This window comes from Ptychodera flava, chromosome 22 (assembly GCF_041260155.1).
Source record: "Ptychodera flava strain L36383 chromosome 22, AS_Pfla_20210202, whole genome shotgun sequence".
NCBI classification, from domain to species: domain Eukaryota; kingdom Metazoa; phylum Hemichordata; class Enteropneusta; family Ptychoderidae; genus Ptychodera; species Ptychodera flava.
The window spans coordinates 25,858,458-25,870,092 of NC_091949.1; the positions used below are offsets into that span (position 1 = coordinate 25,858,458).

An 11,635-nucleotide genomic window follows, 5' to 3' on the forward strand; every position below is an offset into this window, starting at 1 on the left:
TAAAATCTTCTCATCAGCTTTGAATGTACTTTTGCTTTGAGGTTACAGCTTTATCTATGCGAACCACCTAAAGTCCCATTGTGCCAACCGAAATGGTTATACCTGCCTCACCATTGACAGTAACTTCCACAGTAAATGTTAAAATTCATACTGTCTCAGAATAATGATTTAAGCTATTGAAATAATTGTCGCGATATGATGGCCTACAAAACAGTGATACTTGTCTATGTTTATTGATCACTTTCAAATCGTTTGCACGAATTTATTTACATTTTAATGTTAATTTTTAAAACCTTACAATTGAAATTGACTAGCATTGTAGATTAAGTTATGTAGTCCACACATAATGATGAAGTTGCAATGTTCATTGCACTCCTTATTAGAACTGGCACCCTGGATATATGTTCTGAGACAGACAAAATGAACTCTTAACATGTTTGTTTTGTTTTCTAAGGAAATGGTTCGCAAATGAATAAATTACTCAGTCCATATAACGCTCGATATGATCTCTACAAAAGCCCTACTCTTAGCTGTTTATGTTACGTATCACAATGACAATTGAGCAAAACAATGTCCTGTCAGAGTAATTATTCATGTGGAATAGAATGTCAGGCTCAGGCTAAGAAAAACATGCATGTATTTTGTTTGTCCTCTCAAAGGCAGATGTGAGTGTTCACAGGATATTTGTTTCTTTAAGTACACTCTATCATATCTTCGGAAATTATGTTTTGTCCGCAAACAATATTACTTGACCTTGAGTGATTGTATGTGCCTAAATGTTATTGAACAGGGGCATAAGTGACGACCACTGGACACAAACATTTGAATACTGAATGAAATGACTTTTTACGGCTCCCTTATCTGCGGACCTGTTCCTAACCCTGACAACACCCTTGGTCACTAGTGATTGGGATGAAACGCTGTCCGCGTCCACCAATCATCTAAGCACCGAAAAAAACATACAGTCAATTTGACGACAGGAGCAGGCATTAATTTGATATCGTGTTTAGCCATAGACCTTCGACAAAAACTCGAGGGTCTATTGTTTAGACGTTCTATTTATGGAAACAATTTTATTCTGCCTTTACCTTCTTCAATTCTTATACCTGAATACGACTTTACTGTTCAAATAAGCGTGCAATTATTTTAAGTCGCACAACCATCAGGATTTTGTCGAATAAGAAATGTGCTTATTTAATTTGAATCGACATTTTAAAAAGGTGAAATCGTCGGGCAAAGCACAACTAAGGCCTACCTTTGCAACTTATTATTCAGTAAAAAAATATACCATAAGAAGACCTAAAATTAGTCATGTTTCGATGTTGACGTTTGGTCTGTTTGGGGACAGACTTTCTGACTCCCAAATTTGTATGATTCTTTTCTAATCTAAAACTTGTCGAGAATTATTTTTATGTTCCTGGCGTAAAATTTTTTTCACCATCTTAGTTTTATCGAAAATCCAAATTTTTATTACCCACTTAGTTGACACGGGATGGCAGCCATTTTGAACTTGAAGTTTCGGTAAATGTCAGGTAATTTGATTCTCTGGCACTAAATTTGCGGGGTGACCCCAGCCTTTTGTTCTTGATTAGGTGAGAGTATCGTTGAAAGTCTCTCCGAGGAATATTTGAGCAAAAGTTTTAGTCTTTCACTCTCGAGGCGTATAATACCTTAAGTTAAACAGCATTCAGACTTAAACGCTAAAGGCGTATCAAAATCACGAAGTTTGATTTTAAAATTGATTGGCTCGTATTGACGTTATATTTACTTTGAATTCTCTCACAGGTAATAAAGATGTTAATCGTGGTAGTTCTTATGTTCAGCATATGTTGGTTGCCTCTACAACTGTTCAACTTGATTGTCAAGTTTATGCCTTACATTTTTGACGACCCGTCACGTCAGGACATGCTGAGACAGATTAATGCCTGTGTCCTATGGTTGGCGATGTCAAACAGTTTTATGAATCCAATCATCTACAGTTTCCTGAACGATGGATTTAGGGTAAACACTAGACACAATGCTTGATATACTTTCAGTATATTTACGTATATTGACGTATATGGAACACAGTATTAATTGCATGCGTATCGTATATCGTTTTACATGGAACATTCCAATAAATTGATATGCGTAGCGTATATCTATATGAGTATACGTAATGCAGATCTTTGCACACCAAGTGTACACTGTGGTTGCATTTTATTAGTATACGTACTCGTATAATTAACATAATTGACACATGTATAGGATCAGTATATGTGTATATATTGTTGTATATCACGCATTGTGCCCAGTGAAAGTAGTTTCAAATGGAAGAAAATACCAGATCTAGGTGTTTTGAAGTTTTAGTCTCTGAAATGTCACTATTTCAAATGTGTGGTACACAGATGCTATATACAGTTAGTGTGACCGTAATTCGAAACTACAGCCCCGTTAGCTGTATCTTATAAATTTACATTAACCTCGCCATGAAAAAGGTATCAAATCTTCGGAAAGATGTTTTCGATTCCCATAACAAAGCAATTATATCTTTGAAAATGTCTTATTTCAATCTTTTGCAACGGATTCAGTCTATTGTTTACAGTATTTGTGTATCCACTCGCAGGGACCGTGACATTTTGCTTTCAAGTCAGAAATTGTTAAGTTACTAGAACTAAAATCTTTGCGTTCGTCGCCAGTGTTTGTTAAACAGTATTTTGTCATTCTTCGGTAAGCATTTTTACCAAAGCTGCTTTTGATTTCAAACCATTGTACGAAAAAAACGACTAAATAGATACAGCCTGAAACGCGTCAATGACATAGATATAATTATATCTGTATATCTTAATGCAGACCGACATGAGAGGACTTTTTCATCGGTTTGTCATGTGTGGACGTCGGTCAGGACATCGAAGTGTATCATGGGTATCTAGAAAACGATCCTTGTTCACGTCAACGACACACTTGAGTTCGAGTCGAAAATCTTCAAACCATTTGTTACGTTTGTCTAACCAGAGAACCAACAGTGTCGGTTCAAAGATGCAGACGGAACCGATGGGTACTGAGAATACATAAAAGTCCCTTACAGTTGGATGACACGGTAAAGTACTTGACCCGTTTGTAATAATTGAAAATTGTTCTAGGATGTATGCTTTTCTAATAAAATGTACATAACGCAATAACTCAGAGGATTTACAAGCATCCTCAAGGATTGTCCCGTTTTTACCTTTCTTCCTCAGACGAAGCAAAAAGAAAGTCACACATGAGTCGCTGCGTAGCTTAAAGCCGCTTTATGTATTGCCAACTGCTACGGTCTTCCTAAGGGTTACTTGATCCTGTAAAAGGAAGCACAAACTTTAGGTGGTATTTGGTTTTTCGGGTTGTTAAACGTATCATGAATCTCATTGATATATGCCGACTTCACTTACGTCGATGGAGCTCCCATATGGTAGCTCAACAAATCCTATTGAAGTACCCTCGGCGGAGCTTTGCAGACTGATATATTGACGTGCTTATTTTACTAGTTCATTGACTTGAAGACTCACTTTTAAGTCCGTCTAGCAAATGAGGCTTTCATCGTCTTTTTTCATGAAAATGGACACTTCACTTTTCCTATGGAAGCATAAGGTGCCCATTCTGAATATCAAGTATTGATAAATTTCAGGAAATGTGTATTTCCAAGGTGATCCCACAGTTATATTCTTGTTTTTGAGCAAAAGTTTTAAAATCTTTCGAGCCACGAATTACCCTTACCTTGAACTGTTTGTAGGTACGTGCTTTTTTCGAAAAATCTGATGGAGAAGGTCATACAATTACAAAATATTTGTCTGCCTATCTTTTCAGAGTGAGCCCTGACGCTTATGCTCCGAAAAGAGCGGAAAATCCAGACAAAAGCAATCTCTACACGACACAGCCATTTCATTAAGAAGTCAGCGATGGAAGAAAACCATAATTTTTCGGCACCAAGGCAGTTTGCAAGAAGTTTTCACGTAACACTTCACAGAGATGACTGATGAAGGAGCGAAAGTGAACATCAAGTAATCATGTAAAAGCCGTTCGACGACCAGACAGAGTGAGAAGACAGAAGATACGGGTATCAGAACTTTTTCATCTTCCCTGCTGTCAGATGACATGCACGGGTTCAAATTATCGCCCGCACATATCATAAATAGCTATGTCTCAGTAAGTTAATGTTTCAAATCAGAGGACGCATAGGGCAATTAAATTAAACTTAGGAAGACTTGAGACATGATTTGTATACTTTTTACTGTATATTTCCACAATTAAGGGTGAAAATATCACGTTTGAGTTACATTGTACTAAGAACTGACTTCACTAACCCTCTGCATTATGTATACTTGTGTATACTTTTGTATACAATTATTGAATTACCATGTTATCATGTATGCACAGACATAACCGTTTCTTGGATTTCTCTGTACGGAAAATACTGCGGTTAATGTTGAAAATCAAAAGTACTGTCACTTGTTTATTACTTTCAGATACTAAAATCGACTATAAAGGACATTATTAAACAACTACCATCGAGAAAAATACAATTTTGCGTGCCCTAAAAAAGCCGTACGGAACAGCCGTTCCGTAACACGTACGGTTTCAAGGCATCCGATGTCCTGCGGTCGTATCTGAACGTTCGCTGTTAAACAGTTTCAAGGGACTCATTGGACGAGTGCCAGAACATGTCTCGCGCGCGCTTTGTACATACGTGTGTAGTGCACACACACTATCCGCAACTTGCAGAAGCGCGTCCGAGATAGGGTTCCACACTTTCGCTATTAATCGGAAGAAAAATATATATATATGTGTGTGTGTGTGTGTGTGTGTGTGTGTGTGTGTGTGTGTATACAGATGTCCTCGTGGGAAATTGCAGTGCTCGATGCTAAAGCAGAGCGTTATGAATAATAACACAAAATTACTTCAAGTACAAAGTACTTTGTGTATGAAGAAATTTTGTGTTATAACATATATATATATATATATATATATATATATATATATATATATATATATATATAATATATATATATATATGTGTGTAAGTATATATATATATATATATATATATATATATATATATATATATATATATATATATATATGTTACTGTCCTTATGAAATTTCTCAATTAGAGAACGACATTTATATAACTTTTTTACATATTTATACACATGTGTTAGTTTCTGCGTATCATATATCAGAAATTTGTTCACGGTCAAACTAGTCGCTTTGATGATTACAATGTTCGCTGATAATGTTCGCTGCAGCTCCATGAAGGTTAATGACTTAAAATGTAATGACCATAAAGGAGAATGTCAGGTTTCTGAATAGCTTCCTATAGGTGGTGTTTTTGGATTGAGGCATACCGGAATGCTAGGAGAAAGCCTCTTTGTAAAGTACTCATTTTATTTTCTTGGTGAACCTTTCACGATAACTAAGGTGGACAAATGTCCTGAAGTTAATAAAGCTGCATTCTATAGTACAAGTATCCCAGTATTGCCCTACGTCCCTGTAGGCATCTTTGAAATTGTCTGATAAACTTTACATGTACCAATCATTACTGCAATTATTAAAAAGTTCACACATCACCTATCGAGTATTTCTTAAAGTGATTTCACAGTTTATTTATGCACCGACGTTAAAATTACAAGTACCTAAACGTAACATTAATCGTTCCCATGATTTAACTCTTTCAGGGAGTTAAAGCACCATTCTTCAATGCCATGTTCTCGCATTAGTTCACTGACAATTTTTCCCAGCCTTTGCCCATGAAAATTATTAAGGTAGAACGCGCCTCGGGGACATACGTTCGGACTCTCAGACTTTTACAATTCTCTTCTGATATACCACTTGTGAGGGTTCATTATTAACCACTAGGTGTAAGAAAAATTTCCACCGGCTTAGTTTCTCGAAATTCGAAAATTTTAATTTTTCTCCATAGAGTTAACACAGGGATGGCAGCCATTTTGAATTTGAAATATCAGTAAATCTAGGGTTATTTGTTTTTCTAGTACCAAAATTTGCATGATGACCCTCGATTTTTATTTTCGATTTTGAAAGACAATGGGCGAAAGATTCCTTGAACAAAACTTTGTCTTTCACTTTCGAGGCGCATACTACCTTATGTGATAGTATCTCTGCTTGTAAATACAAGGTCGAAGTTTAAGTCATCACAAGATACCATTAAGACAGGTACACAGGAACCAGTCTAAACAAGCTGAGTAATGATAATGAAAAGCGAGTTCTGCCATGGTAACAAAGTCTGTGGTGAATTCAGTTGAAAGGATTTTCTGATTAAAATGAGTTTGTACTACAAATTCAAATATCTTCTCGGTGCCCTCTGATATGATCGCTAAATCATTTTTTACAAAATATGTCTAGTGTATATGCATGTCTGGCGTTTCATTTTTCGCTACAATACTACATCTGAAAGCTTTATTTATCTCTCAAATTATTGACCTTAAACCAACGAGACTGAATACACTTACACAGGTGATGTATGAATTTACAATTTTATAGCAGGGTCTCTGTTCGATTACCATGTTTTCAGAAAGCCGTTTGACCGTAGCAGTTGATGGTTTTCCAGATTTACAGCTCTGTACAGCAGTACGGACTAGTGTTCCTGCCTTGAATTTTAAACCAAGAGACACTGCGTCCGACTACCATTTATTTGTGTGGACATTTTGCACATTTTGGAGACAACATGCGTCAGTTGTCAATCAAAGTTTGTATTGAAGTACAGAAAAGTTCTCTTCTTCCCCTGTGAATTAGCAAAACAGACATGTTTCGAACAAATCGCTTGTCCTTCATCAGTGTCCGCACTTGATCTGACAGAAAGATGCAAATGGGGCATTTAAACAGGCATTTAAACAGCTGGAGGTCTGAACAAACTCGAGGTGTGACTGACTTTCAGGATGTCATTATAGATGAGTGGGATCTCATATTTTCCAACATTGGCGTTAAGTGGTGGATTGTTTACATTAATGTACATGGCCTCTAATAATCTTCTTAAACAGTGACCTCGGTACTGACGACTTTGCATTTAGTACATGATTACTGTTCCATTGTAGATATAGATCTGTATGTGTTGGCTTGCTTAACACTGTGGTCTTCACCCTCCCGTCAACTAATGGAGTGACTTTGGTGTCTAAGAAAGGGATGTTTCCATCAGCTTCTGGTTGCTCCATGGTGAATTGGATGCAGCTATCTCTACTATTGATGTAATCATGGAACTCTTTTACTTTGTCCTTCCTTATTGGTGTGTTGGTATCATCAACACATCTGTACCACCAGAGAGGTGCCAGGTCGGTGTTTACATTGGCAAGTGCCTCGTTTTCAAACATTTCCTTGTAGAGATTGGCGACTATGGGAGATATCAGAGAACCCATTGCAGCACCATGACATTGACGATAGAAGTTGCTGTTGAGAACGGAAAACGTGTTGTCGTGACAGAATTCTAGAAGTTTGCAGATACTGATAGTTGACATCGTGGTTCTATTCTGAAGGGTGTCATCATCTTGTAGTCGTTGTTGGATACATTTTAAAGCCTTGTCTGTGGGTATAGACGTAAACAGTCTGAAAGTCAGTGGACAGTTCACTGTCAACATTTAACACATTTTCTGTGACAATGAAACGTTTTCACACCTCGAGTTTGTTCACACCTCCAGCTGTTTAAATGCCTGCATTTAAATCTTTTTGTCAGATCAAGTGTGGACACTGATGAAGGACAATTAATTTGTTCGAAACATGTCTGTTTTGCAAATTCACAGTGGAAGAAGAGAACTTTTCCGTATTCAATGTTAATGCTTCCATGATGAACATACACAGTATCAACGTTTGTATTATTTTATAGCAAATTAGTTTCACAAAACAACATTAAAGCTACTTGAACCACGTCGCTATGCTTGAATTTCAGGCAATTGTAACTAAATACCATATCTGCCTCCGATCAGAGCTCAGTCGGACTACAAGCAAGTTATTATTATTCAAGTGCATACACTAGTACAGAAATTTACGAGAAATTTGCGAGAAATGGACACTTTCTCGCTGTACTGCGAGAAGTAAGCGAGAATACATACTTTCTCGCGATCAAGCTGCAAGAACTGTGCTTTCTCGCATGCATCTGCGAGAAATTGAATTCTTGCAATCAATCAGCGAGAACTATGTTTTCTCGCTCTGCATCAGCGAGAAATTGTGAAATTTTTGTGAAATGCTTACACAGAAGAATACAAATTCTCGCAGATGCAGAGCGAGAAAACAAATTTCTCGCCGATTGATTGCGAGAATTTAGTTTCTCGCAGATGCTGAGCGAGAAAACACAGTTCTCACCAGCTGATTGCGAGAAAATTAAATTCTCGCTCAGTTAATGCGAGAAAGTATGTATTCTCGCTTACTTCTCGCAAAAAGCGAGAAAGTGTCCATTTCTCGCAAATTTCTTGCAAATTTCTGTACTAGTGATAGTCTAATTACTTTGAATCACTATTCCGAAAGTAAAGATAAGCTTCACAATTGCCATGCAAAATAAAGGTCATTGTCAGTGAGAGTTATTACTTGCAGACTAAACTCATTGAACACAGTCGATTTATGAGTGCGCTAGAGGTGACCTACAGAACACCAGAATGCGGCACAACGGGTTCTGTTTGGCGGACATTATCGCAAGGGTGCGTCCTGGCTGCAACGCTGAAACTTTACACAATCATAGACTTGCTTTCTTTAGGTGAACATTATCGATCGCCACAAAATGTGACTAGATATTACACTCTCATGGATACATGTCATATCGCAAACGATATACATGTATGAATGTGTAACGTATAGAAGCACATTTTCACTAACGACGACACCTCTTTCAGTGATACAACATTAGTTTTCATTAAAATTTTTGCATTAAATATTAAAGTTCACAGGTTATCTATATTGCTACTTCAATTATTGTACGTACAGAGCATTATGTTCACACACTCACTTTTTAAAAGAATTACACTGATAACCTTGACATCAATGTATAATTTTCAAGATTTTAATCATCTTTTGAATAGTTCGTTTATGAACTCTTTCATCTTGATTATTCACTCGCTGTAACGACTTCGTTTTAATATTGTCTTTTAAAACATTCAGACCCAGAACTTGTTTTCTGCGTTATACTAACCCAAGTATTGTATTTTAAGGGCGAGTGATAACCGTCTATGTGTGATTTTGTCGCTATATTAAAATATATCATTATCATGATAGGATTGAGCCCATAAGCTCGCGCAGCTATGTAATAACAATAAATTTAAGTAACTCCATTGCTCGTAGAAGACGGGTTTGAGTTGAGTTACTTTACCTGCAGTTCCTTGCTGTGATATGCTAACGTTTGTTGCACCTTACGTCTAGAGGATATCGGCGTTTGTAAATTGGTATAGATTTAATGATTATAAACATTAAAACACCAAATGTACGGATGGATTTTTGATGCACATCTGTAACCTTTATCTGCCAGGCTCTATCACTTATCTGAAAACATAGATACTGTTAACAAGGTTTTGACTGACTAAGGGACTGGTCAATGTCTTCGGCATTGGGAGCCGGTGGCTTTCACCCATAGCTTTATACAGGCACCTGAATGTAGGTATATGATAAATTAAAATAATGCGACGGAAGGGCTTGCCAAAAAATATTAAAGATACAGATGATATCTGTATGTTTAATATATATATTAAACATACAGTAGAAACGAGGAATAATCAGGTGATCCCCAGTACAGCGTGGAGTGATCCCCAGTACAGCGTGGAGTGGAATGAAGAAAGTAGAAACTGGATGGATTGAAACACACTACCCAGGTATAATAAAGACGTCATGATCTGAACAACCAGGTGTGGAAGTGTGTTTCAATCCATCCAGTTTCTACTATTAAACATACAGATATAATTTATATATATATATATACATCACCAACATGAGAGAAAATGCCGAGAGAGTTTGACCGGTTGACCTCGCTGTTAATTTTATGCAGGAAATTACAATAACAATGCTTGGTCGAATGACGCAGTGCCTTGAGGGTGGGATCACCAGTGGTATATGGGGAGGAGTGCCTTCCCGATGGTGATAAGTGGTGCAGATTACCGTCGCCTAGGTGACTGGCGTATACGCGTGCCAAAAGACACCTATGGTTGATTTCCTGTTGACCAGTCGGATGGCAGAGTTGCAAATACCTGGACTGAACCATTTGGTTTTTGTGGGTGTCGGTGGTACTTTGACAATATAAGTAAAAATGCACATATATTGAGTTTATTGTCTTGTTTATGAGCGGCCAGTATTTCCAACAGCATAAATTATGTGCATTTGCCCTTGAAGGAATAAATAATTTTCGAATAAAACATCGCGAATGTAACTACATTCCTTAAGCTCGACGTACACTTAAGTGCCCCAAAGAACCATGAAATCGCCCGACTTTCGATTGAAGAGATGAGTTTTGCCAAACCGCGTATACAGAAAAAGTGGCAGATGACTTTATTTTTAGAATCATAGACAGTATAGCGAGATGTAAAAATGTGAAACAGGCTCCCCACCTAACTATCCTAAATGTTTTTGTGTCGAGTTTGTTTGATTCGTTTCGAAAATGTGTTCCTACATTCTTATCCGATTGTTTGTGTTAATGAAATGTTTGTTTCGCTTTGGATATTTGTAGAGAAGTTTGGATTAGTGTGTACGGTAATGTTTTGTTTGTGTGGGGAAAGCTTATGGCGAGACGCAGCCGGACCTATGTTGTTACAAAAGTTGATAGAGTCGCCCTTTGACGCTTGCGTTTCGAAACCCGAGTGTGGTTTTTCATCAGTCGCAGTGTAGATTCTTTCCTTAGTTTGTGTTTGTGAAAATTTATTTTAATGCATTTTAGTGGTCTTGTTTTCCGATTAGCGAGGCAAGTATATTAATTTTGGTCACGTTGTGAGTCCGTTTGATGGTTCGGTTTGTTTGTTCTATATTTCTTTACTTCGGTAAATTTTGTTTTGACTGGTGTGTCTTTTAGATTTTTGCGGAGGTTTGTGAATTTTTAGGCAATAAGTACCACTGCGGGGTACGGATTTTATGTTTATTGGATCAAGATAATTACAAGTATCCTGGTTGATGTGCTTGTTCTCGTACATTTTAATTAATAGTTCATTTACTTTGTTTACTGTTTGTTCTGGCTTGTTGTGTATAATACTGAGTGTTACGTAATTGCCTTTCGCATTCGAGTACGTAATCGTTTGTGTTGACAATAACGAAAAACCGACCCTTGTCGAAGGGTTATTTTCCCAAAATTTGTCCAATGTTTGCAAGCTGGTTTATCGCGGTTCTTTTGGCACGCGACATGTTTTGTTTCCTTGTTTGAAAGGGTATCTCTAGAAGTGCGAGTTTAGAAGCTTCAGATAGCTTTCAAGTTTTTGTTTTTTTGTTGTTCGTGGAGTCCAATTTGACGTTTCTTTGAATTGGTGTTGTTGCGATTGTTTGTGTCTCACGATGTAGCGTAGTCACATTATACGACTTTATTTGTTGAAATCCTGAGGTGGTTTTATTCTATTTGGTTTTGTTGGTGTCCGAATGAATTTTAAGGCTTTTGCCTAGTACTATTTTTCGGAGTTTCATAGTTTGAGCGATGATAGGTTGTTGTTGAATTTCA

At 37.1% G+C, this 11,635-nt stretch overlaps 1 protein-coding gene across 1 annotated transcript; it reads right to left on the bottom strand.

Moving 5' to 3' along the window:
- Positions 1-6,974: 6,974 nt before the first annotated feature.
- On the bottom strand, positions 6,975-7,481 carry LOC139122313 (uncharacterized). Its single transcript, XM_070687710.1, has one exon. The coding sequence runs from the start codon at positions 7,479-7,481 to the stop codon at positions 6,975-6,977; it is 507 nt and encodes a 168-aa protein (XP_070543811.1).
- Positions 7,482-11,635: the final 4,154 nt, after the last annotated feature.

Bases quoted from the DNA above. Each gene is read 5' to 3' on its own strand.
- LOC139122313 (XM_070687710.1), bottom strand. From the start codon at position 7,481: ATGTCAACTATCAGTATCTGCAAACTTCTAGAATTCTGTCACGACAAC.